The sequence below is a fragment of the Phymastichus coffea genome, unplaced genomic scaffold (assembly GCF_024137745.1).
Source record: "Phymastichus coffea isolate CEN01 unplaced genomic scaffold, Cenicafe_Pcof_1.1 PCOF00068, whole genome shotgun sequence".
In the NCBI taxonomy this organism is placed as follows: domain Eukaryota; kingdom Metazoa; phylum Arthropoda; class Insecta; order Hymenoptera; family Eulophidae; genus Phymastichus; species Phymastichus coffea.
The window spans coordinates 270,721-297,375 of record NW_026706879.1 but is presented as its reverse complement, the minus strand read 5'-3'; the positions used below and the strand labels follow the sequence as shown (position 1 = coordinate 297,375).

The 26,655-nt window shown below is 36.0% G+C and overlaps 3 protein-coding genes across 11 annotated transcripts in view; 2 read left to right on the top strand and 1 right to left on the bottom strand.

Annotated features, from left to right (window-relative positions):
- LOC131667562 (protein phosphatase 1 regulatory subunit 12C) overlaps window positions 1-9,890 on the top strand; it is a 30,663-nt gene extending 20,773 nt beyond the window's left edge. For all 3 annotated transcript variants that reach the window (XM_058941049.1, XM_058941051.1, XM_058941050.1), the window contains 3 exons: window positions 4,030-4,359; window positions 5,541-5,636; window positions 7,180-9,890. In XM_058941049.1, coding sequence (XP_058797032.1) covers window positions 4,030-4,359; window positions 5,541-5,636 — 426 coding nt within the window. In that variant the 3' untranslated portion in view covers window positions 7,180-9,890. The remainder of the gene's footprint in view (window positions 1-4,029; window positions 4,360-5,540; window positions 5,637-7,179) is intronic.
- A 78-nt stretch (window positions 9,891-9,968) lies between these two features.
- Window positions 9,969-12,800, bottom strand: LOC131667565 (glutamyl-tRNA(Gln) amidotransferase subunit B, mitochondrial). Of its 4 annotated transcripts, none has more exons than XM_058941055.1 (10): window positions 12,741-12,800; window positions 11,980-12,122; window positions 11,794-11,907; window positions 11,563-11,735; window positions 11,353-11,501; window positions 11,056-11,291; window positions 10,799-10,987; window positions 10,594-10,730; window positions 10,404-10,527; window positions 9,973-10,329 (listed from the first exon to the last, which is right to left on the bottom strand). In XM_058941055.1, exons 3-10 carry the CDS (start codon window positions 11,905-11,907, stop codon window positions 10,102-10,104), a joined length of 1,350 nt encoding a protein of 449 aa, XP_058797038.1. In that variant the 5' UTR covers window positions 11,980-12,122; window positions 12,741-12,800; the 3' UTR covers window positions 9,973-10,101. The 4 variants fall into 4 exon arrangements, with proteins under 4 accessions (XP_058797037.1, XP_058797038.1, XP_058797036.1 ...); XM_058941053.1 differs by lacking the exon at window positions 12,741-12,800 and adding an exon at window positions 12,430-12,686 and having other exon boundaries at window positions 11,980-12,127; XM_058941054.1 differs by lacking the exons at window positions 11,980-12,122; window positions 12,741-12,800 and adding an exon at window positions 12,430-12,686 and having other exon boundaries at window positions 9,969-10,329; window positions 11,794-11,896.
- A 13-nt stretch (window positions 12,801-12,813) lies between these two features.
- On the top strand, window positions 12,814-20,503 carry LOC131667566 (UDP-sugar transporter UST74c-like). 4 transcript variants are annotated; one of them, XM_058941060.1, is made up of 8 exons: window positions 12,814-12,952; window positions 13,756-13,909; window positions 16,381-16,724; window positions 17,147-17,370; window positions 17,454-17,606; window positions 17,768-18,328; window positions 19,642-19,748; window positions 20,365-20,503. In XM_058941060.1, exons 2-5 carry the CDS (start codon window positions 13,768-13,770, stop codon window positions 17,602-17,604), a joined length of 861 nt encoding a protein of 286 aa, XP_058797043.1. In that variant the 5' UTR covers window positions 12,814-12,952; window positions 13,756-13,767; the 3' UTR covers window positions 17,605-17,606; window positions 17,768-18,328; window positions 19,642-19,748; window positions 20,365-20,503. The 4 variants fall into 4 exon arrangements, with proteins under 4 accessions (XP_058797043.1, XP_058797041.1, XP_058797044.1 ...); XM_058941061.1 differs by lacking the exon at window positions 12,814-12,952 and adding an exon at window positions 12,998-13,118; XM_058941058.1 differs by lacking the exons at window positions 16,381-16,724; window positions 17,147-17,370; window positions 17,454-17,606; ... (1 more) ...; window positions 19,642-19,748; window positions 20,365-20,503 and having other exon boundaries at window positions 13,756-15,565.
- Window positions 20,504-26,655: the final 6,152 nt, after the last annotated feature.

The window sequence follows — 26,655 nt, the reverse complement described above, 5'->3', positions numbered from 1 at the left end:
GCGCTTGTTAAATTAGTCGAACGCGGCGCGAAACAAATTGGCTAAAATCAGGCGACACGGGCTTGTGCGCCTAGACGCACGTAGCATCTATAATCGATCGTTTCGCCGTTGAAATCGAATGGTTGTTCGTGCTGTGGGTCAAGGGGAACGCGTTTGTATCACTCGCAGCGAACTCGGCGCGAACGCGCGATCGAAGCATTGAAAAGTGACTGTGGGTAATCAGGGTTGGCGGGTTTCTCGTCTGCCAGAGCGAAAAAAAATTTATTTTCGTCCTTTTTCCGGGAGTATCTCGTCAGCTGGGGGTGCGCCCACGGCTGCAATGGTTTATCGTTCGACGGCAAATGAAAAGAGAAGAGCGAGAAAATAAAGAAAAAGAAAGTAGAGTGTGGTGTGGTGCCGCAGGCGCGAAGTCGCGCAAACACTTGAAAATAGCCCTTCCGCCTGTCGGCCGTGTTTTTGTTTGGAAAAAGAGCTCCCTCACTGATCCAACCGCACGCTCGCATGCGGCGCATCCCGATACAGTTCGTTGACGGGCGCGCGCTGGCTATCTTTAAGCGCGGCCTGCCACTGACAAGCGTCGTCGTAAGGTATCGAGCTCCGACGAGTGCTCGCGTGCCTCGAGCTCTTCCCTGACTAATTGTCGCAGTTTTGTAGCTTCGGAATATCGCGCCAATGACGAGCGTCGTACGATTCGCGAATCTCGAAACACCTTTGACGTACTTGGCAATCTCGGAATAGTCGACGCGCGAAACCTTGACGAGTCGCGCCAATTCATCGCAGGTGCGTCCGAGCGATCGACATGCTCGCGCCGCTCGATTCAAGCTCTTATCGGCTTCGCGATTGTTCATTCGCAGATGTACATCCGACTAACCGCCGACAACTTACAACGTTGAGCTTAAAACCAAGAAGCGTACGCGGGTTCAAGCTCATCGCAGCGAGGCAAAAGCTCGCCGACGATTTTTCGGCTTGCCAATTATTTCTTAAGCCGCGCGGTAAATCATCGAATGCGAGAAAACGATAATAACGACGAGTCGCCAAACTGACACGAGTGCTAACGAGTTGTGGCTAATGTAAATATATAATATGAAGAATCGTTGGGTGAAAATTGACTAGTCGTCGTGTTGAGTATCTCGCATATTGCGTTTCGCGAAAACGTCAACGTTTATCACTGGTCGATTGTCAAGTTCACTCGTTTCTAAAAAAAGGCGTCGACGGGTCACCTGCGAGCGTAACTTTCCATGGGATAACAACCGATGCTCGAGTGCAGAAATAAACGTTTGGGAATAGTAATGCGCAGGTCGAAGTCATAGATTTTGTTGGCACAATGGGAAATTTTGCTCCTTCGCGCTTCTCGGAAAAGGGGCACTAAAAGTAGCCAAACGGACGAGCGTAGCGAAGACTCGGCTCGGGAGGAATCGGCGTTTCTCGACGAACGATAAAAAAACACAGACAACGAAGCGACGTCCGCGGTGAAATTAACGGCATTTCCGTTGGCTAAGCGAGCGAAAAGGGAAATCGGCGAGTAACCGCAATCCGGACGAATGAAAATCGCCGAGAGAGCGCGTCGATAATTCGCAAGCAGCATCCAATCAGCGCCAATAAAGTTGAAAAGGGCTCGCAAGAGTCTCGCGCGCACGCACGCACGAAGCAACGCTCGCAAACTCTCTCTCTCTCTCTCTTTCTCCCTCTCTAGAGCATCTCCGTCGCGCCTTGAAATCACAACGCTCGTTCGGGGGATCCACAAATAGACCCGCCACCGACAGCACAGCGAGCCTCCGCGTCTGTCGCGGTCGGCGGAGTCAGTCGAACGCTCGCTGTCAGGCGAGCAACAGCCAGCGCGCGTCCGTGCGCGCGCGTGTCCTCCGCGTTGTCGCGACTGGTCCTCGGTGATCCGAGGCACGGCGCAATGTCGAGCTACCGCAAGAGAACGCAGCCAAAGCCGACCACCGCGGCTGGCTTGCGAGCCCAAGCCTCGGCAAGCGGCAATTCGATTTTCCGAAATCGCCCACGGAGCATCACCGGCCTGTTCAACAGCTCGAGCCCGACCAGTTACTCGAGCCTGCTGGGCAGTTCCAGCAGTTACCCGTCCTCGCCGTCCTACAAGTCGACGCCCAGTTACAAAAATGCGTACTCGAGCTCGGCGGGCAATTTGAGCAGTTATCAGAACCCGTACACGACTTACGGGGGCACTTCCTCGGGCTACGGAGCCTTGACGTTACCGTCGAGTATCGGTTCGTTGAATCTGGCGAGCCCGTCCACGAGTTACGGATATTTAAATGCCCTGGGCAGTCGGCCGTCCAGTACGTCTGTGCATCGTGGTGGCAGTTTCAATGATAAGGTCAAGCCGAAGCTGGAGAGTAACTTTGGCTCCAGGAGCTCCAGTCTGCAAAGCCTCGCTGGTTCCGAGGGATACGTCGTAAGATTCTTCTATTCGCATTGCCGACCTCTCGGCACGGCTTTCTTATCAATTGCCTCCGTACGGACTCGGTTTGCTTCCGCGACGCTCCGTAGGTGCGACGCTAGCAATGAAAATCGTCCTCTCGTAATAATAACGCGCAACTGTTGACACCGAGATCGCCTTTGGGTGTTAACGAACGAATGAATCTTGAGTAGAAAATTGTGACAACAGAACTTGGCACTGACATTTCGCGTTGATTGCTACGTCATTTCCAAAGTGTAAAATCGATTTGGCGAATGTTTACTTAAATTTTTGTCGGGATACTTTCAGCATTTTTCACTTGACGAATTGAGCCAACGGTAATTTCGTTATTAAAGTTCGTTCCATCTTATAATCGGATCCGTTGCACTCTCGACAGATGTGTCATTCGATCGTATTTTTAGAACATATCCACCCTCGTGCATTTATTTTTTGCTTTTCCAATGAGCGCTGATCCTCGCTATGTTTAGATATCGTTCGCGGTCATATATGATTTCAGTTATTGGGATTATTTTCGGGGTACGATCAACGCTCGCTTATTGCTTTCGCTGCACTGCACTGCTGGCCGAAGCAACGCGCGTCGAGGTCGCTTTCATCTTGGATGGGAAGCTACGAATGCAAGCCTCAGCCGCAAGCTTCGCGCTACAAATCTGACGTGTGAAATTTAAGGTGCGACATTGAGAATGAAGGCGGCATCGTAAATCTTATTTTTAGTTTGATCGGCGTCCGACAATAAAGCTCACGTCTCAGTGGGTCGTTAAGAAATTTCAAACGCGGCGATTGTTATTCAATTTTTCGAGAATCTGCAACGAGACAGTTGCGGGGTAAGTGAGTTGCCAAAGCGAAGAGAAGCAGGCCGCGAAGTGTCGTATTTCGATAAACGTTGCGTCTCCGCAGCGTCGCTTTCTCTCTCTCTCTCTCTCTCTCTCTCTTTCTCTCGTTCTCTCATTCTGCATTCCACGTCTCTCTTTAATGCTTCTGGACAGAGAGACCGAGGCGTACGTCGGAGTTATTGTTTCGATAAATAACTGTTATTTGCAAGCTGCGTGTCACGGATAATTTTGCTCGCTACTTTCACGGCTGTCTCGCTGGCATTTGGAGCGCAAGCGAGCAGCATTCGCTTAAGTAGGTTCTGATATATTTGCTAGTTTCCAAAGTCAGAATTCGACCAATTTTCCGATTTCTTATTGAAAATAATCTGAATATCATTTGCCATTACATTTTCCATGAGCGTGCTCAAGTCCAACGCCTTCGTTTAAGTATATCACAGTGTAAACAATATCGAACGTTTAACGCGTCGAGCGTTAGTGTATTTATTCGACTTCTAAGGATTCGTGAATTTTTTAAAAGTCGAAAATATATGAATGTTCGTTGTATAAAACAGCGATCACGGGTGCAACGTTCTTTGATTATTCGTCTTAAAAATGGCATCCTCCTTAAATATATTTTATTCCTTTATTTTTGCTATTAATATTGAATTTTTCCTAAAATTGAAAGAATAACATGTGAAAATATGATACACAGGTTCGAATATCTGACTAAAGCTATATTGCACTTCTTAAAAATGTCAATGAAATTTTTTTCATGCACAGAGCGGACACGAGCGTTCGGGTCGTTCGAGCAGACTGGGTTCGGTGTCGTCGTTGAGTTCCGAGACACCGAGCAGTCGGACGAAAAGCAGCAGCATTAACACGACAACGGAGAACGGTGAACTGGATTATAAGAAATTGTACGAGGAGTCGCAGATTGAAAACGAACGGTTACGCGAACAGCTGCGCAAGTCGGACGAGCAGCTCAAGGAAACCCAAAGCCTGCTGGATAAGGCGCAAGCGGCCCAAAGTAAAGCATCACTGTCCGAAGTTGAGAAACGCGAGCGCAGAGCTATGGAAAGGAAGCTCTCTGAGATGGAGGAAGAACTCAAGGTAATTTCGCCAGTTGAGTGGACTTTTTCCCCCGAGACTTTATTTGCAGTACATACCGTTCTCTTACCGGTGCTCAGCCAAAATTAATTAGACTTGAGCTATTTTTCGTAATAACTCCTTGCAAAATAGAAATATTAAGCAATGTTTGACGCTTGTCGTTTGTCAAATCCAAGTTTACTTGATTTTGGTTTTTTACGGGCAAACTTTTCTAAACAGTGTATTTATGTGATATATTCTATATCACGTTGATGATAAAACTGGGTAACAAGCCGAGTCGGTTCATAGGAAATAGTTCATGTAATTGACTATGTACATCATTCACGTCGCACAACATTAACATCTTTGGCTTTTTTTATAATTTTTTTTTCTTTTTGGACCAAACATCGATAAAATGAATTGAACAAAACTAATCTTACTCTAAGTTATCCTGATATAAAGTTGATATATAATTCTACTGAAATGATCAATACTCTCGCAATATAATAACGCTTCGAAAATCAAGTTTATTTTTTTCTTTCTCTCTTGACCCTCGTAGATTGCACGTGGCAACGTTTTTTATCTGAATATCACGACTTTACGGTTGAGTGACGCAACATGAGATTAACGGATATCTCGACGCTTGTTATTTCTAATTTTAAATTCACAATTTTTTAAGAGAGAAATCAATTGAAAATGAAGCTTTGGTGCATCGCTTGAAAATGTCTCTTTTGCCGAATCTACTTTTTTTCTCTCAATTGGCTATTCTCCATTTTAAATTTTCTGTTTAACCGATTTTATAGCTTGAATGTGTTTTTTACTTTTTTTTTATTTTTCGAACACATCTATCTTTCTTTATATACTTGTCGATATTAGTCATGTCGCGTGACGTAGAGACACCTTTTTTTTACTCTGACTCATTTTCGGAGGGTCTATATTTTTCTGTCATTATTACGAAATGTGTCTTATTGAGAACGTACTTGAAATAATTTTGATAGCTTCGAATGATTTATAAAAATAAATGTTTTTCTTTTCACTGAAGGAAACGACGCATTGATAGATTTATCATGATATCGTTTTACCGCTTCACACGTTTTGTGAAAACCATCTGCGACAAATGTACATTAGTGCTGTATTAGCACAAAGCGTTGAGCTGCAAGAAAAGAAAAATTGGGGCTATGGGCTAATCGTTTAATTGTTTCCAGCAATTGCAAAAGCTCAAAGCTGAAAATGAGAGATTGAAAGCCGAAAATCGGGCACTTACCCGCGTGGTATCCAAACTCACCAATACTTCTAAATAGGTAAAGGATCAACCAAAAAATGAATGATAACGGCAAGCATATTGTCTGCGTTTAACAAAAATCTTTGTACATTGTACTTTATCGTACAATCATCCGTTTCTTCTTATCGTTTTTATTTATATTAGTATCCTTTTTGTTTACTCTTTTTCTTGTTTTTTCTTGTCTACTTACGTTCTATTTGTCTGCCATTAAAAAACATTACTTCTTTTGTTCAGTTTGTTTAAATATTTTTCTGCTATACTCACCGTCTCACGCCACTAAGCTTCTTTATTTGCATAAAGAAAAAAAACTGTTCGATTTCGACTTTTAGTTAGTCTCACAGTTTTTTCAGTTTTTTTAATTTCGATCGTCCCTAAAGATTTACTGTCAAAATCACTGAAAATTTGTATCATACGTTTCTTTTTTTCATCATGTTCAGTGTGGGTATATCTCGATAGTAAACTAGTATATTATAGATATAGATTTCTATTAGGTGTCTTATTCCGGAATAGAGTTGTGCCGCATTAAACTTTCTTTCTTCGCATCATATATCTGTGCACATTCGTTTCATAAAAGGAAAGCTCATATGATTCAACAACTGTAACATGTGTATTTATGTAATAAAACAAAGCTGCATGGAATAATAATTGTTTAGAAAAACTTTTGCACACTGTAATAGAAGAAAGAATAAGCATGAATGGCTAATTGTTTATTTCAAAAAGTTACGAGAGATCAGCTATCAAAAATTGAAAACTCTTTTAGTTCATCCACAGCTCTACAGTTTTTAGCCAAAAGCAGTGCAGAATGCAGCGACTAACCACTGTTTTCCATTTTTTTGTTCTTTGTGTTTATTTATAGCAAGTCGACAGTTCTAAAACAGCATGAAACTATGAAATACTTATACACTTTGTTTCTTTCTTTTCTACAGCGTGTGTTTCTTGTAAATATAAAGCCTGCGAAGGTCCTTTCGTTTGTGCGCTTGTTGTTGCGCGAAGGACACGCCTTTCCGAGTTTGCATTAATTCACTGAAAACACAGCATTGTCAGCAGTAACCTTGACTATTTTTTTTTTTCATTTGTTTTCAGCATTAATACATTTCATTTACATCCAACATTTCGTTTGTGTATTCGTACATGCACACGGTTCATTCGGTTCCAATATTGCACTTTTTCGAAACGTCATTTTATAATTTTTTTACTATTTTATTATTATAGTTAGGTGTCGACTGATGCTCAATTCCTTTTTGTTTATTTTATTATCTTTATTAACAACTAACGAATTTGTGATTTGGTGTAAATTTTATTTTTTTTAACCGTAGTTAATTGAAGTATTAATAGAAAATTGAAGTTTTGAAAACATGCAATTCCATTCCAACATTTCACTTCATAATCACTTTGGTGTCCTTAATATATATATATTTAAACAATTAGTTTCTGCATTGAGTGAAAAAACAAACAAACAAACAAACGTTTGGAAAAAAAATACAACGCTATTACTCCACGAGTATGTAAGAGCTAATAATAAAAAGGGCGAGCTCTGATTTGTCGGTATTTTTTTCTTGCAGATGTTGGAAACACTCAAGTGTGAGAACCAGAGGCTAAAAGACGAGAACGGTGCCTTGATCCGAGTCATTAGCAAGCTATCCAAGTGAAGAACAAAAGTAGAGCGGATCGATGGAGCGCCGCGAGATTGAATTGACAAAAAAACTGAAAAAAGAAAAGGGATCTTGTAGCTGCGCGAGCAGAGCTTATGTAGTTATTTATTAATTGGTGTATCGATTGCTCTTGTGGCTGTGCCAGACGAAGACGAGATTATTTATAATGACGATGCGCCGATATATTTTTTTTCAGCATTGAAACAGGGCTATACATGATTGACTTCACTGTCACGTCTATTCCTGCGAGTGTACATGCATTTTGTGGTTTTCATTAGTGCATTGAATGTCGACTTTTTTGACGAATCAAACTTGTCTTCTTTCTTACTTTTTTTCTAACCAAACAGTACTAATACGTTTGTTAGGGAAAATCTGTCAATTATTGTATCAGTATTTTCAAGTTGTTGAAATTTTGAAATATTTTAACGAATTGTTTTTTAATGTGAGATGTAAAACTGTAGTTTAGCGTCGTCGAATTAATGAATTAAAAAAAACATAAGAAATATATACGAATATACGCGTGACAAATGACATTATCTTTTTAGTTGACAAAAGTATTGAAAATCACGCGTGTGCACTCTCGAGTTCTCTGCGTAATAAAAAAAATTAAGAGAAAATAGACAATACTAAGATTTATAGCCTATAACAATTATTTGCGCATCTAAAAGTGCAAGGCATGCATATACCCGTACGATTATTGTCTATCGAGCGAAGGATCGGTGAAAGTATTTTAGCAAACATTAAAAGAAGAAAATGATAGATTGCTGAAAGACTGCACCTTTGTGTATAAGTAAGCGCAGTAACGTGGTTTTTTTCCCCGTTGCTTACTTTGATCTTGTACACCGCGATCCGTGTTGAGAAAAGAAGTCTTGCGTGAACAAACAAAACGATACACAAAGTACGGTTAATTATATAAGAAAATAAATAACAATGATTACCGCCTTTGTCGCGATGAAAACCTTTGCAATATTGTATTTCGTGCGCTGTAATGACGAGTTTTACTCGGTGCGAAGCTCCAAAAATTATTTCTTAGGGGACTGCATCAGTTATATACTTAGAATGTAACATCGAGTTGAAAACTTTCGTGTTTTGCATTCTTATATGAAATAAAGAAAAAGGATAAATGTAGAAAGATGAAAAAAGTGAGTGAAAAAAATTATAAATTTCCTCCTTAGGAGGTATTTACGTCAAAATGATTAAAGCGAATTGTACATTACTTCTATAACGATAAGTGATAGAGGAAATAAACGGTAATAATAATGATATCTTCGTGAGTCAACTTATTGCGTTTAGCGTTAGATCGTTAAGTATGGCCTTTCTTGAAAAGACTGCTATTAGCTATCGGACGTTATCGCTGTAATATCGTGATTTTAGGCGCCAGTGGAACTAAAATTGTTCGATAACAATTATTAACTTTGACGATTAAAATATTTATGGATACTTATCATTATTATTAATTTTATTTGAATTTTGTTTTTCAATCTATCGTTACGTAACGCCAAAAACTTGTTTTCTATATTAATGAAATAATGCTATTTATGCACGTTATGAATTGTTCTACTATTTTCAATTTTTGATATTGAAAATATGAGGTACTCAAGATCAATGAAATTTTTTAATCAAAGATAATAATTGAATTATTTTCGAATCATTAACTGATGTATATTGTATCGCATTTTACGCCCGAATATTTGCCCTATTGTTTCAGAAAGACTTTTACACAAATTGTTGTGATTGTATCAGATCTACAAAGTGCGTTGTTTGCATACGTAAGTTTTATAGCGTAAAAAGAAATTTGACATTTTGATAAAAGAACTTTTGCGAGCGACATATTCTCAGTCGATATTTATCTGGCCTCATATACGCAAATGCGAAGATATCGTACGATTGACTACTGATTTACAGTTATCGTGTTTTTCTTTTCTTAATAATATTGTTGTACACACTTGTATAAAAAAATATATGAGTATAGTTGTTTCATAAAAAAAGAAGTTTGTTAATTAAAATAACCATCATCTAAGCGTAACCATGTTTTTTCAAAGTAGAAAACTCATTGCATTTTATAATAGTGATATCTATGTGCTTATTGTATTATACAGTTTGAAACCATCGGATAAAACAGTATCAGTTGCGAGTCTCGTAGGAAACTCTTAATCCAATATTTATAAGAGATTCACTCTCTAATATTCTATCATATTGGATCAAGTTTTAGATGTATTCGCTATTTTACTTATTGATGTTCACCAAATACAAAGCATTTATTGTGAAATTTATGAAACTAAATTAGAAAATAGTGACGGTTTTGAAGATAATTCAAGTCGGCTTTACATACGACTTCTTAGTCACTGAATCATATGATATACATAAATAAACAAAAAAAAATGTTGAACGCTGAGGCATTTTTTAAATCTGACTAAACGATCAAAATGTTCTATTTCGTCGACTTCATGATCATATAAATATCATACATACACACGATCTACACGTAAATATACGTGTACTATAATTGCCAACAAGAGCATTATAGTTACAATGGGGGACTGAGGACTCTAGTTCCCGATTACATTGTACGACAGATATTTATTTCCTACTTCATTTTGTACTTGTGAATATGAACGATAATGCAATTAAAAAATTTTGATCATGTGTTTTATATTTTCAATAATTCTTTTATCACCATTCATCAAATTGCATGTATTTAAATATTAAGTGTTTTATTTTCTCTTCAATATTTTTATTATGTCGACTGCTGTAACTTTTTCTTCAACAATAACGATTATGAGATACTATGAATTACTCTTAAGCTTTTATTTACCAAAGATTATAAATAATTCATACACTCTTAATTTGTAACATTTCTTTCAACAACTTTTCAACTTTCAATACATTTGCTGTATCTTTGGTTGCTTCTACAACTTTACGCGTGAATACAGGAAACAATTTAATTTTTCCCTTTTCATATTTCTTTACCAAATCTGGATTGTTGTCGAGTATGTTTTCAATTATTTTTCGTAACTGTTCTTCGTCATTTATTTGATACCATTTGTTTTGTTGTATAATCTAATATGAAAAAGAAATATTTTATAATTTAGTGTTGCAAATAAAATTTTGAATTAATTTATTTTAAGTCATACCTGTTTTGGATACTTTCTTGGATCTTTCAAGACTTCGCTTAAAACTTTATGGAATATTTTTATATTGATGGAGCTTGCATGAAGAAAATCAATTAGCTCGCAAACATGATCACGAATTGACATACTGTAAATAATTATAAAAATTTAGTATTAATGAACCAAAAATATCTTGGATGTTTAAAAAACTTACCAATAATCTATGTCTAAATCATTGTCGTTGATAAATTTTAATAATGCATAAACTATAATGTTAGCAACAAATTGTGGCGTTCTTTTTGCATCTTTTTCTGATATGTACAAGAAAAGTTTCAATAATTTTGGTTCATTCTAAAATAATGATATTTTTCATAAGTTTTCAGTAAATATCTTTTTTAAGATCACATGATAATACTTACAACCAAAATAATTGACACTGCTTTATTTAATGCGTAGTTTTCTAATAATTTATTTCGCGTTTCTTGTGGCAATTCTGGAATCTGTTTCCTCAATAGAGTAGCATCTACTAAATTATACTTATTTTCTAAATTTTCATTAACGTGAATGCATAGTGGTGGTAAATTTGGTTCAGGCATAAAACGGTAGTCCTACAAAATTCATAAAAATTAATTTCACCTATATGCAACCTCAATCGACCTTAAATTATTTTATATACTTGTTTTTCTTCCTTGTCTCTCATAGCGACAGTTTTTTTATTAACAGTATCCCAAGAACGTGTTTCATTAACAATGATCTCTCCTTTCTCGCGAAGTATTATTTGCCTTTTAATTTCATACTTAATTGCTGAAGCTACAGCTCTCACGCTATTTATATTTTTTATTTCAGTTCTTACTCCTAATGGTTCACCTGGTTTGTTTATTGATACATTAGCATCAACTCTCATGGCTCCCTCTAATAACAAAGAAGAGCAAATAAATTTACATGGATATCTAATTCATTCATTTTTATTTACCAGCCATTATACAAGAACATGCATTCAATCTTTCTAAAATAAGCATAAGTTCTTTGACAAGTGCAGCAGCTTCTTCACCATCCTTTAAATCAGGTTCAAAAACGAATTCCATTAGAGGTATACCAGCTCTGTTTAAGTCTATCAAACTCCTAAAATTATAATTATTAAGTAAAAAACTTATCAAGTGTTCAAAATGAAACATAATTATACCTCTTGCCTTCTTCATCGTGCAAGCTTTTTCCACTGTCTTGTTCCAATTGTATTTGTTTCAGTCTTGATGACTTAGAGTAAGGTTCCTTGTGAACTCCAGGGACAAATACATGAAAGTTCAAACATCCATTAACAGCCAATGGTTGACGTTGTTGCGTTATTTGATAACCAGCCTATATAAAGTTCTTCAATACAATTTCCATATTATGCTCTAATCAAAATTATACTTACAGGTAAATCAGCATAAAAGTAATGTTTTCTATCAAATAGCGAAATTTCATTGACTTTACATGACAATGCAAGGGCTGACAAAACACCAGTTTCCACGCATTTCCTGTTCAACATCTGTTAACAAATTTATGTAAATGGAAAAAAGTCTTAAAAAATAGGAACTTCATAGTTTTGTATTGAACCTACAGGCAATGTTCCCGGTGTAGCACAGTCAAAGAAAGAAACACATGTATTAACTGAATTTCCAAATGCTGTGCTAGCTTTAGAAAATAATTTGGATTTCGACAAAATTTGGGCATGAATTTCCAGTCCAACAACAGTATTCCATTCTACTCTTATTATGTAAAAAAAAGAAAGAAGAAATTGTATAATCTACATGGTTTTAATAGAATAAAATTTATATATTTTAATACAAAGTTAAATGTACGTTTTTGTACAGAAGCAGTTTCACTGTCGATAATGTTTATAGATGATAAATAACTTACTATAATTGAGCTCAATAAGAAAAATAGAAAGTAGAGACTATTATTAGACATTACTTAACCGTCTTCAATGAGTAAATAAAAAAAAATGCAAATTTAATCTGATAACCTCGGCATTATACTTTTTCAATGAAGTAAACAAGTGTTAACTTACTTGGATTTCGGTTTTTCTTTCGCTTTACTGCAAAAGAATCTTTTAAGAAGTGAATAATTTTGCTTCAAGGTTTTCTTTCGAGTGTAACACCGTGAAATAGCAAATGACTTCATTTTATTGTTAAATGATTAGAAAAAAGATTTATTCAATTTTCATTATTATAATCATCGATGTTAAGCTATCAACAGTATCGACCATAGTTGATTTTTTTTTGTATATACGTTCGTTTGCATGATAGTGGGAGACTGGTGGGAGAAGGGGAGGACTAATCTACATATGCTTTGCTTTGACTGTGTTATTGAAAATATAACCTCATATATCGTTGAATGAATTGCGGAAAGGAAAGTGAAATAGCGTAGTGAATAGTGGAGTCGCAATTCAGTTACTAATCTCTGGTTAGTTTGTGCCTCACTGCCACGCATCTCGTAGACCTCGTGGCCTTTAGTACATTTAATCACGTTCTCTGTGCATAATAGTTCCCAACTATGACTTGAATCTATATCTAAAACAGGAAATTGCTCAGGTATTTCTACTGCACTTAAGGATTCTCTTTTTTTACCGCTGCAATTGTTTTGTAAAATAGTGCTGAAGTGACGAGTTCTAGCGTGCTAAAATAATATGAAGTAAAAATTTATATTTCGTACTGTGACCCAAATCTATATCTATATCTAAAAGAGGAAACCGCTGAGGTATTTCTACTGCGCTTAAGGATTCGTTTTTTTAACACTACAATTGTTTTGTAAAATAATGTTGAACTGACAAGTACTTGCGTGTTAAAGTAATGGAGTAAAACTTTATGTTTCGTATTTTTAGTCAAAATCAAAAATCTTGTTTGTGAGTAGAAAGCTAACAATAATCTTTTTATTTAATTTTTCAATCTTATTAAAAGCATAATTATTATTTTCTTTTAAATTTCAATTTACTGTTCATGACATATAACCTATAATGTAATGAGTGTGAGGATGATAATAGGGTTTTATTTTGTTTACTTTTATTGGATTGAAAAATAATTCTTTATCTTTTTGAGCCATTACAAATGAAATATAACTAGTTTTAATAATATTAATTCATTTTATTCCTTTAATCAACGTCATATATGCCATATTTTCACATTGACTTAAAATTAACTTTCGAAAGTAGATGAGAAGTTAGGCACTAATATTTGCATTCAAATAAATGAAAATTCAGAGCACATAGGAAGATACATTATCATTGTACAAATTATTACTTTTATTCTGGAAAAAATGTCAATGACATGTTTAGTCAACTATAAATATAATCACTGTATTGCCATATGTCTACAAATTAATTGATTTTTATTTTCAGAATAATTATTGGATGTACATACCAACTGTATTTTGGTTCAATAATCATCAATCCAGATTAAAAATAACTACAGTTATGTCAAAGTCTATCAGCAGGTGCCTTTATGGACCATTGAGTTTCAAAGCAAAGAAATCGAAAATATCATTATCAATGTGTATGTTCATTTAAGCTGCTGTTATAATTTAAATAGGTGACAAGATATATGTTGAGTGTTGAAATGGTGTATTTATGATTAGTGATAGCTTATGTAATCTATAAATTAGAACATTACTATAGATTCAATCATGTTTAAGTTACAACACGATACAGTATGCCTAAAAATATCCTCTGCTCTTGGCTATGGTATATCGTCCTTGATGATAACTGTAATAAACAAAACAGTGTTGACATCGTTTGATTTTCCATCGTTTCAAGTACTAGGCATTGGACAAATGTTGGCTACTATTATAGTTCTTTTCATTGCCAAAGCATTTGGTTATATAAAATATCCTGATTTAGAAAGGTCTACCTTCAAAAAAATTTGGCCTTTGCCATTGATATATATTTGTAACATGATCTTTGGTCTTGGTGGGACTAAGCAAATAAGTCTTCCAATGTTTACTGTGTTAAGGAGGTTTAGTATATTGATGACAATGATAGGGGAATATTATATTCTTGGTGTTAAAGCAAGAACTACTATTCAGTTAAGTGTGTACACTATGATTCTAGGAGCTCTTATAGCAGCTTCCAATGATTTAGCTTTCAATATGGAAGGGTATATTTTTATTTTACTTAATGATTTCTTCACTGCTGCTAATGTTGTGTACATGAAGAAAAAATTGGACTCTAAAGAGTTAGGAAAATATGGAATAATGTATTATAATTCTCTATTTATGGTGATTCCAGCTGTTTTGCTTGTCTGGTGGACAGATGACATTGACAAAGCAATAAAATTTCCTCATTGGACTAATGCACTGTTTTTAATACAATTTGTAATGTCTTGTTTTATGGGTTTTGTATTATCTTATAGTGTGATTTTGTGTACATATTATAATTCTGCTTTGACAACTACAATAATAGGATGTCTAAAAAATATCTCTGTCACTTATTTGGGTATGATCATAGGAGGAGATTACATATTTTCTTGGGTGAATTTCATAGGTCTGAATTTGAGCGTTTTAGGAAGTTTGATTTATACTTGGGTTACATTTAGTAGAAAAGAGCCTTCTGAGCCAAAGTACTCTCCTCTATTAGAGGAGCAGAAAGACATCAAGACACAAGTTGTATGACCTTCAGGTAGTATTTTTGTTTAAAGTTAAATTTTAATTTATGAATCGGAGTACATTTTTCAAATAATTGTTTCTTATTCCAAGCATTTATATTAGAAATACAATTTTCAATAAACATATATCAAATAAAACGAAACCCTCTCGAAAAAGGGTAGGATCTTCAAAACGCACATTTTCAAGTAAGAATACATATAAATACATTGACGTGATCGTTGATGAATGATAGTCAAGAGTGAAAATGGTTCAATCGACATGTGCTGTTTTATCGTCTTTTATCAAAGTATTTTCGTTTCGAATTATTTTTTTATGTAAATGCTCATGTCACGAGATTGTAATCACTCATTACGTACCAAAGCCAAGTTACTGTTACCACGGACAGTATCAAGTGCCATAAGTATACAGTAGCTTGTATATTGTTTAGGCCAAATAATTAATTGATTTTATTAGTTGTGAAGATTTATGTTTAGATCTTGTGTATTGTATCATTAAAATGTTCCAATGTGTTCCTAGCGCTATCACGTGTAAAAATTAAGAAGCGAAAGATAAATAAAATGTATTATAAATTATTTTTAAAATATATGCCTTTTTATTTGTCACTTTTATTGTTACTTAATATATTAAAAACATGTTTCATTTATTTATTGCAAGAATATATTGGCAACATTCTTTCTCAATAAATTTATTACAATACAATATCATGATACAAAACTTTACATTTCATTTGTATAATTACCAATGTATTAAATTAAGTAAGTGAAAGAATGATAATTAAAAAAATGTTATTTACTGTTTATTTAAAAATTTTTGAATCTAGTTAGAGGTTGACTTGAACATTACTTACTTCATTGACGGATAATGCTGATAATGTTGATGCGAAAATGAATAGTCATGTAAGGAAAATTCTAAAACAACTTGTTTTAAAAATAATCTTTAACATTTCTGGCGATATTTTACATCTTGGAGAATTCGTTAAAGAATTTAGTTCCTCAAAATATAAGTAATAAATGTTATACAATTTATTCTTTCCAAGTTCTTTGTACACTTTCATTACATATAGAATAAAGATGTTAGGTAATCATAATATTTGATACTTGTTTTGATCGGAAATATTGTGATATAACACCGGAATTCCTTTTTATATCATTTCATTGTTATTTTTGGAAGAGTAGTCACTGATTATTAAGAGAAGCACGTAGCAAAAGTGAATCATTTTATGGGCGCCGTGTTTGTAACAATTTTATGAAACAATATGTTCAACAAATTATTGCTAATTTTTTATGGCTGTGACATAGAAGCAGCTTGTTCCAAAAAAACTGTAGTATAATTTTTCAACAAAAAGAAAATTATATCGTTACAGCGCCATCAAGCACGTACAAACCGTTCTCTCACGATGCTTTTGTTGAGGACTACGCAAAGCGTCGGGTGGAGCTGTCGATTTTACAACGAGCATTACTCGCTGCTGGCTCGGCCACGATTTCAATTACCAACCCGTACCGTGGCGATATGATTGCTTGTCTTGGCGAAACAACTGGAGAAACTGCTTTGAATCATTGTCTACGACAGATGATGGCTAGCGAGGAGGGCCAAAGGATTCTCAATGACAAACCAAGGATCAATACCGCTACCGTTGATCTTGATTATCTCAAGAGTTTACCTGCGGCAACCGTCGGGAAAACTTACTCCGATTTCCTCGAGAATAACGTGAGAGTTTTTCTTTTCTCGAATTAAAAATATTTATGTTGGCCTTATTTTTTTTTGAAATTCCACGATCTTGGCAGTTACAACGAAAATCTGTGAACAGACTTGGCGTTATCTACTTGACAGTGTTTCCGTGATAGATAAAAAAAATTGTTCCACTTTTTACTAGCTTCACCTGATTCCTCACTTGCCATAATAATTAAAAATTACTTACATCAATTTTTGCAAATAATTTTCGAATTTCAGTTACATTTAATTCAATTGTTTTTATGCCGAATCAATTTTTTTTCAATAAAAGAATCTGGTGTCTCGACTCCCTCATTCTATATTTTTTACGAATTATTTGGTAGATGAAACATCGTAACATTTATATGAAAGTAAAACAGTAAAACTAAAAAATAAACCGCTAATAATGAACGTTACAGAAAGTATCGCCGGACGATCGACCAGCGGTGCAATTCGTAGACGACTTGGAATTGGCTTATGTAATGCAAAGGTATCGCGAAGTACATGATATATTTCACGCAATGCTGTTGATGCCAACGACAATGCTCGGCGAAGTGGCCGTTAAATGGGTCGAAGGTTTGCAGCTCAAACTGCCGATGTGCGTTGCTGGCGCGATTTTTGGTGCTGCCAGGCTCAAACCCAAGTATGTATATTTATACGTAATCAGACATTTGTCATTTGTCTGAATAAAATTCCTAGCTACATTATAATCATTTGTTCAACTAGGCAAAGGTATTTGTACCTGAACTATCATCTTCCATGGGCAATACAAACCGGCAAAAACGCAAAATTCTTGTTGGCAGTTTACTTTGAAGAACGCTGGGAACAACCATTACTCGATTTTCACAAAGAAATGAATATAAAAAGACTAGTTTGAAGGTAATTTTGGTCAATTTAGCAAGATACTATTTAACTTCGTTACTAAAAAGTATTAAAAGGTCTTATTGATGTACGATACATTTCAAGGCATAGATATAAATAAAATTATCACAAATACTGTTTTATTTGAAATATATATGCAACGAGCGTATTTTCTGCAGCTTGCGGGTTGCCTATCTCATATAGTTACAAATGGGCGGACGACAAGGACGCCATACATTGACATCCATATCGCCTGAGAATAGTAATTTTGATTAACATCGACAACGACAATTAGTTACAATTATTGCCGCTAGAAAGCTTGTGATTCTCATAGTACATATTATACTTCGTGTCTTGTTCTCGGATTACTACGTACTATAGTACTACGTCACCACACCTTTCAAAGTCGATCTTATCGTAGCGCCGCACTGACCCGCCATGGTAAGGCCCGCGCTCGCTTGTCATTGCGCTTTTTTTGCGCGAAACGTGAGCCATGCTTTTTCACAGTGGGGAGCACAATGGCTAGAACTATGCCTAAGCGTAGTTCATTACCTATGCTTGAGGAGTTACATGCTCGGATGGCGACTTTACAAAGGCACATTAGCAACAAGTTAAAGAGTACGGAAACAAGTAGTAGCGAAACGGACGAGACTTCTAACGAAGATCTTTCAGGTCAAAGAAAAAGGGCAAAATAGCCGCGAACTCTCACGAGAGGGGAAACATTCCGTACATCTGACTAGGTTTGTACCAATTACCTTAGAGATTTATCAACAGGCGAACAAGAGGCATCAAAGAAATCGCCCGAAGATAAAGAGAATCGTGCCAGTAATAGCAGGATCCTCGCCACTCCGAACCATCGGAGGAAGCACTGCAAGTACCTACGCGCGCTCTTAAAACTCAACTATCGTCACCGTGACGCGTAAAACTTGCAACATGTTTAAATTAACATTCAAGAAAAGGATGACATTATTTTCTAAAAAAACATTCTGTCAAACCGTCAGGTCTGTTATCATTTCCTTTATCAATCTTTGCCTTAATTATCGAAAGGACATTTATGATATATATACCTACGTACACGCGGCTACACGTCAACAATATAATCTGTTACTTAATTTTAATAAAATTAAAATTGACTTGAAATTGACAATTCATATTGAACTCGTCATTTCTTATTTCAAATCGCGTTTTGGAGTCTCTAAGCAATCGAGTCTCCACTGGTTATATATTTACTCGGGGCTGATGTGCAGGATTTTGCATGGCGAGCATAAGGGCACGTACACAGTTTATCTGTCGATTACGTTCGGCAATGCGCGCGCACCAAAAGTTGGCCGTGCTCTCGAAAAAGCCAGCCGGCGGTACGATAACTGGTGTGCGCTCCTCGCACTTTGCGCCGGGCTTAGTCTCGACTGGGCAGCCAAGAAATGCTAGCGCTAATTTTCACGCTGCTCCAGCTGTCAGTAAGGTCGCCGGCTGGACCACCAGCCGCGCAGCACATCGCCGTCACCGGGATCGCCGCCGCCGTTGACCTTCTACACCTGCCGACCGGCGCCCTCGCCGGTTCAGTCATCAGGTCGGCTTCGTTTTCTTCCTTTTTTCCGCGCGCTACGGAAATACGTTCAATGTTTATTCCACGAAGGGAGAAATCCGCAGGCCGATCTTTCAATTCAACGGGATCCCACGGTGACGATAGCTCGCGCACATACCGGTTCGCTGCTCGCACGGGCCTTATCCCCTTAGCCGGTATTTCGAAGGTGTCGCGTACGATGTATTTCTTGGGGGCGGCAAGGCGGCGCCAAGTGATAGCAAGCCTGACAAACTGCATAGGGGCGTGTCGAAAGAATAGTCCTTCGTACCAATATTGAGGCCGCATCCATTTCTTCAGCGTTGCGCAATCAGGGGGTTGCGAAGACTGTTCGATTCGACAGAAAAAGAAAAGCTATTTTTTGATCTTAAATCAGATGAACTCCGAGGGGCATAATGTTAATGGGGCAGGGCAGGTTTCAGCAATTCTTTCGAGTTACCAATTATTCGACGTATCGCTTTGCTTGTATAGGTACATGACAACGGAATGGAAGCAGCAAGCATGCGCAAATTCTTCCGGCCTACATGCCGGCTCCCACTTTACGTGTGACGCACAAAAAGAAATCAAATGTCTACCAGGTATTATAAATTTTACTCATTGTTATATATTGAATTTTACAAAATGGAGTTGTAGACGAAATATGCACTCGCCGTAATGAATATAATCATTGATCGACAGTGCACCGAGAAAAATCGAGCTGCTCAATTTTACTAGACTGAATAGTGAAGTGGTAAATAGCAAGTGACAATAAAAAATACGGTAAATACGGTATGATATTGTTGAAAATGCAAAATAAATATTATAAAATCAACTTATCTGTATATTAGTTGAAATATAGTAAATCATACTGTATTTATTATTTTCGGTAACAATTTTTCACTGTCATACGCGAATAGCTAACTTGTCCAATGGAATAGCTCGAACATTGTCGTAATTTCTACTTCACTTATAGTAATTAACATTACACGTTAGTTAGCAAAATAAATTATTTTCTCATGATCGGTTCGATTTTCCACTATATATATTTTTTTTTTCTCGGTGTACAAATGATTCCTCAGCACAATTCCTAGAATATTATATCCGTGTATAATAAAAAACTCCAAATCAAGACAATGAATATTCAGTTGAAGAAAAAAAATGATAAGGGTATATATAATAATTCAACGTCTAAAATGAAAAATTGCGTGCCATTAGGATGGACTGGAAGCCTATGCGAAGTGCCAATTTGTCGGAAAGGCTGCGACCCACTCCAAGGCCACTGCAGACGACCCGGCGAGTGTTATTGCAAGTTTGGTTTCTACGGTGAACTCTGTGACAAACTTTGTATGATGCCTGTGGGACAATAAATGAAGCATATTCTAAATTGACTATGTATTTTAGAAAATATTATATGATTTAGTATTTTTAAAGTTTAGCAGTGTAATTTATGAAGTATTATCCTCCGTGTTAGTTATTATAATAAAAATTCTTGATAGTGTATTGATATATAATAACGAAAGTTCACAATTTTTTCTCAATTAATTTTTACAAAGTTGTAATCTGAACACTAGGATTTATAATGTGACGTCGGGGTCACTCTCAGGTACGCTTGGAGCAAGCGTAAACTCAGGGTTGCTCTGATTTGGCTATCGTGTAACACACAAGCCGGGACGAGCAATATTGTTGCGTTGAGAAAACTGTATGCTAACGGGGAATGTAATAACCAAATGTTATTACGAACACACCAGACTCACGCTTAATGTGTTCTTAAGGGACTTTAATGGAAATTCACCAGACTCACGCTTAATGAATTTCCAAAAGAAAGGCGGATTACTTAAAGAAAGAAAAGGATAGCCAGGTTTAAGATTTTACTTACTTTTATTTTATCAATTTAGTTATTATTAATGTTGCGTTCTCTCTCTGCTCTTTGGCCTCTTTCTCTCTCTATATGTTCTGAATATAGTTGGGTGATTTGATGCTTGCTCCGGGACTCGCTCACTAGTAAAAACTTCTTATTACGGACTTCCTGGTGCTCACTCCGCACTTACTCTATCTGAACTTGACTTCCTCTAACTTAACTGACTGAACTGAGCTTAACTTCACTTAACTTCCTCTCCAGCCTTGTACAGAGCTTTTTATAAGCCGTGGGTGGTTGGGTGGAAATCCCTTTCCTCAGGCCCATGAAGCGATAACGGCTAAATTTTGTATTGGTCGGAAATTTTCTAATCATATCCAGAATTTCTTTATTGGTCTGTGGGCGTGAATTTTCAGAGAGAGAAAGGGCGGTCCCTTTTTAACTTGGGCCCTTTTCTCCAGAGATGGCTCTCGGAGTGCCACTTTTAAGAGCAAGAGTAACGCTATAGCTTATAATTACTTATACATAATTGTACTAAACTTAATTAATTATGACGATACATAGTGACTATTATGAACATTCAGAAAAATTCAAACCTTTTACGATTTATTATAAAATACATTATTGTTCTATTTATTGGTTATTCGGTGACAAAAAGGTGCGCATTATAATGGCTTACAAAATTGATGAAAATCTATTTAATATTACGGATATTTTCTTAAAAATCGGTGGGAAAAAAAAAGATAGATTGCATTTTTATGGTCCCCTTCCATTATCGGCGTGATAACACTTCACGATGTATACGCGATGATCGTAGGCCCCTGTCAACACATACGTGTGGGACAAAGCAGGATAGAGCGTTGATTGTAAGCTTGAGTACGCAGGCTCGGGCCACTATCAAAGTTTATATTTCGAATGCGTTTTCATCGTGGGAAATCAGGAAGGTTCCCACTCCGTTCGTCATATTTAATAATTAAATATAAAAAAAACTAAGTTATGGCTAGCCGTCACACCCCCACACTTAAACGATTGCTAGAGGAGTGCAACGAGGAAGAGCAATCGAAATTTTTATTCTAATTATAAAGATCTTGTCGTATCATGCTGTAATCAAGGTTTTATTATTATTTTTATTATTTTATTAATCTCGAAGATCTTACCCTAACATGGGAGGAACCCAAACGATGGTTTAACTGCTTGAGATTGTGATGCTGGAATCGAATTACTCTGGTTGTGTTGTGTTATTTCATTTTCTGTTGTATGTAGAGTCGGATATAACTCCTGTCCAGGAGCGGTGGCAATATTTGCTGGTGATTCTACATCCCTTTTCGCTTCTGTGGGTTTTGGTGCTAAATGTATCAGAAACGTAGTTAAACTGTTCCATATGGCCCCAATCAGATGAAAAGACCATCCATAAATGCTATGTAGAGTTATTCCATTGATGAGGACTTCTATTAATTTTTTTGTAGTTTGGACAATTAGTATAATTGCAAGTATACCGGCACTGAAAGTACCAAAGGTCATAAATTTCATCCACATTTTGCTCCAGGTATTGATTATTAACTGCTCCATTACATTCTCGTTCATTAACCTTCCAATTATTCCATTACTGTCTCTTATGGTGTGTCCACGAATTTCTCTGGTTACATCATTTATTACTGCAGGTTGCTCCAAGGGGAACAGGATTCTGTTCATTAAATCTTGTAGATCCTTTTCTGTATATATTCCGCTGGTGGCTAGTGAGGGAATATTCTGGTACTTCCAAGTTAATCCAGAAAAAGGCTTAAGAGTGGTGGGAGTTTTTGCTTCTACTGCTCTTGGTAAAAACTTATACCAGTCATCATTAAAGTAAAAAAATGTGGGTAGGAGAGCATTACAATCAACTACTGTCCCATAAGCCTTCAAAATATGTGTTTTTGGAGATAAAAATTTGGTATGGTTGTTATGGATTACTTTTAGTTCAGCATAACATTCGTCTCCTTGCGATACCTTCACATCAACGGGTATACACTTAACGATGTGTACTACCTCTCCTGCTGTCACAGCCATGTATCCGGGTCCTTTCATGAGATTATAGGCAAACTGATCGGGAGATTGACTAGCAATTGCAAGTGCATTTTTCATAATTTCTCTTTCTTGCTTACAGCGATGTACGACAACATCCTTGTACATACGACTTAATTGTACTTTTATGTGACGTTCTACATATACAAATTTAGAATTTACATACGCAAATATATCTAGGTTGTTCATTGATATTTTCTTACTTAGAAAAAATGCATTATTTTCGACAATATAAACGAATAATTTTGGGTGTTCAGTAACTATAATTTCGTAACCACATAGATTACGTTTAGATTTGGATATTAACGCAAAAGCAATGTCTTGTGTTACTAACGAGTATAATGTTTGTTCTATTTCACCTTCAATTTGATTAGCTGTTCCTTCATACAATATTTGATACCGATTAAATTTGCATACATCTTTAGGTACACTTTCCCAAAAAGTGTATCCTCCTTCAGAATCTACACAATGTTCACTACCTAAAATACATCTAACGCCACTACGTAATATTATTTGGTTATTATCTAAATCGACAGAAGCGGTGTATTCTTGTAAAGTTACTTTTATTTTAGCTTGGACAACTACGGAATTCCAGCTTCCATAAGCATCGGAATAACTACCATAGGTACATTCTCCATTATGATCTACACTTCCTGCAAGTATAGCGGGTCTAACCGTGGTTTGATTAACTTTAATATCTCGAAATACATGTGAATTGTCAAAATAAAATGTACCGCTTTTGTGTAAATCATAACACGTTTGTTGGCTTACATCCATTAAATATTCTATTGCGCCATTCTCTATTATGGAATTATGTGAATGCATTCCACAATAATAAACAGTTCGGTCTACTTGGACTTTACATTGAATCACTTGAGCAGTTTCATAGTTATTTAACTGTAACAATTGAATGTACTTTCTTGTTGCGTTTATTTTTGTAGAAGGCATTTCACATTCTTCCACACTTAATAAAGATATAGTGGTTATATTAAGAGATCTTGCTCCGCAGTCGTATCCTATGATGGCTGTAACTGGATTAGTTATTGTTAAAAATATTAGTGATAACAGAGAAGAATGCATCATGTTTTCGGTTCTGTAATCAGAAAATATTTCATTATATGTTCCTTTTGATCTTTTGTTTGTTTCATAATATATATATATTTTGTTTTATGATTTATCTCATTTTATTTTATATTATATTATATTTTTCCTCTCTACCCCTTTTTCTATTTCGGCTTATTTTCTTTGGTTGATTTGTTTATATGTGAAATTCGGAGTCTATTTGAATGAACTATTTTTGTGCCCTTTTTAGTCTCTATTTTTACATTATGTTTTGGAAGAATACCAACTATTTTATAAGGCCCTGAGTAATGATCCCCGAATTTCCCCGGTTTAGGTCCGGATTTTAAGAAAACGTAATCACCTAAACTAAAGTCTTTTGGATTTATATGTCTATCGTAATATTTTTTTGATTTTTCTTTAGAGCTAACTAAATTTTCGTAAGCTAATTTTCGTATACTACATAAACGCGCAACTAAATCTATTATATATCCTTTATATGTAGGTAACGTATCGCTTTCACGAAGGGGATTATTTGAGGGCATTCGAGCTAAGCGGCCAAATACAACTTCATACGGCGTATGTTTGGTACTTTCTTGTACACAGGTATTGTAGTTTAGGATAGCTAGGTCGAGCCAATCATCCCAATCGTTGTCAAGATCGGTGTATTGCTTTAAGTACTCAATTAACACGTGATGAGATCTTTCTAGGGAACCGTTCGACTGAGGCATGAATGCTGTGGTTTTTAATTTCTTTATTTTGAATCGCTTGGAAATACGCGTCATTAGCGAACTCAAAAAATTTCTGCCTTGATCAGTAAGCACAGCTTTCGGACATCCAAAAACACAAATGAATTTCTTAAGAAATGCATCCGCTATTGTTGATGATAAGGTGTCTGCTAATGGGACAGCTAGACAAAATTTACTTAATTGATCCTGTAAGGTTAAAATGTATTCGTTTCCTTTTATTGTTCTTTTTAGAGGGCCTACAATATCCATAGCAATTTTATCAAACACTGTAGCACATGTATCAGTTATTATCATAGGTTGTTTGGTTTGTAAACGAGTTAATTTCTTTAATTGACATTCTAGACACTGTTGGATTCGCCTTTGTATATCGTCTTTTAGATTTTCCCAATAATATTCTTGTCTAATCCGGTGAAAGGTTTTTGAAACGCCACGATGTCCTCCAATTGGGGATTTATGGAATTCATAAAAGATTCCGTCGCGTTGTTCTAAGGGTACATACTTTAACTTATCTGTACAAATTATTAATTTTATTCCACTATTTCTAAAGACACTATCTAATAAATACTCTATTTCTATCCAACTTAAATTTTCTACATGTTTACTCTGAGCAATACAGACTTCAGTTTGATTAGTATTAATTAGTAAGTCTCTTAATATTTTTAAAGTAATATGTATATAATCCTTAATATAAGTTAACGATTCTGGGCGGTCTCCTCGTATGCAGAGTCCAAATTGATGATAATTCTTCTTCTTCTTTTCTTTTGAGACTTCACCCACTTGTAAGATTACCTTAGTATTAATTTTCTTATTTTCTATTAATTTTCGAGCGCCTTCATCACAAGGTTGTCCATTGCTGCTTATAAAATAAGCAACATTGTCGTTGCGCACATGTATGGCTTCTTTAACCTTAACTATATTAGCGGTATCGTTGTTGTTATTTACGGACTCATCCGAACTATTATTCATTGAGTCCTCTTCGGAATCGGGATCTTGTATATTGTGAGGTAGATTCTGATTGGGTTGCACAGGTATTTTGGGTATAACTCGTGCCTCACCTTCAAGTTCACTATCGTCTAGATCACTTTCTACGTAATCAACTATCTCATTTCGAGTTCTTTCGGGGTAACGTTTTGAAACAACTTCGACAGATTCAGGTATAGGCAACTTCTCTACGGGAGGTGTTCTTGGGTGTGGGATAATATTTTTATTATCATTATTAATAGGACTTTTCCGGGGTCGTCCGCGTGGACGTTTTATTGGTTTGATTTCTTCAGTTTCCTTTTGAACTATCAAAGGATCAGATGACTGTTCCAATCGTTGTCTTTGCCTTCTAGTAACTACATTTATTTCGGGTATTTGATGAGTTTTGTCTGCTTCGGTGATTACAGATATGTAACTATTATTTTCTTGTGTTGGTATTTTCCGTCTTCTAAAAGGAATGTAAGTGTCTCCTATTTTTATTGTCTTTGTGTCAAAATTAACACTTGCTTTACTAGAAAAAAGGAAATCAGATCCTATTATACCTTCGCAATTTACAGGAAAGTCATTTTGTACAATACGGAATTTCATTGATATCTCAAATAATTTCAGTGTTATTGATCCTAAAGTTCTATAGGTTAAACCATTAATATCTATTAAGTCAATTTGATCGGTCTCATCACGAATTCCTAAAGCATACTTTTCCTTTATTAGACTCTGTTCAGATAAACTATTAATCATATACTGTGTCCATCCGTATTTTGGATTATATATATTCAATAAAGGAGGTTCCTCATCAACGAG

Excerpts from the sequence above, each read along its gene's own strand:
- LOC131667565 (XM_058941053.1), bottom strand. The coding sequence starts at position 12,542 with ATGAAGTCATTTGCTATTTCACGGTGTTACACTCGAAAGAAAACCTTG. Across the intron at positions 12,128-12,429 it reads AAAGAAAAACCGAAATCCAA|AGTAGAATGGAATACTGTTG; the intron begins GTAAGTTAACAC and ends TTACATAATAAG. Across the intron at positions 11,292-11,352 it reads ATGTTCTTGTATAATGGCTG|AGGGAGCCATGAGAGTTGAT; the intron begins GTAAATAAAAAT and ends CTTTGTTATTAG.
- LOC131667566 (XM_058941058.1), top strand. The coding sequence starts at position 14,040 with ATGTTTAAGTTACAACACGATACAGTATGCCTAAAAATATCCTCTGCT.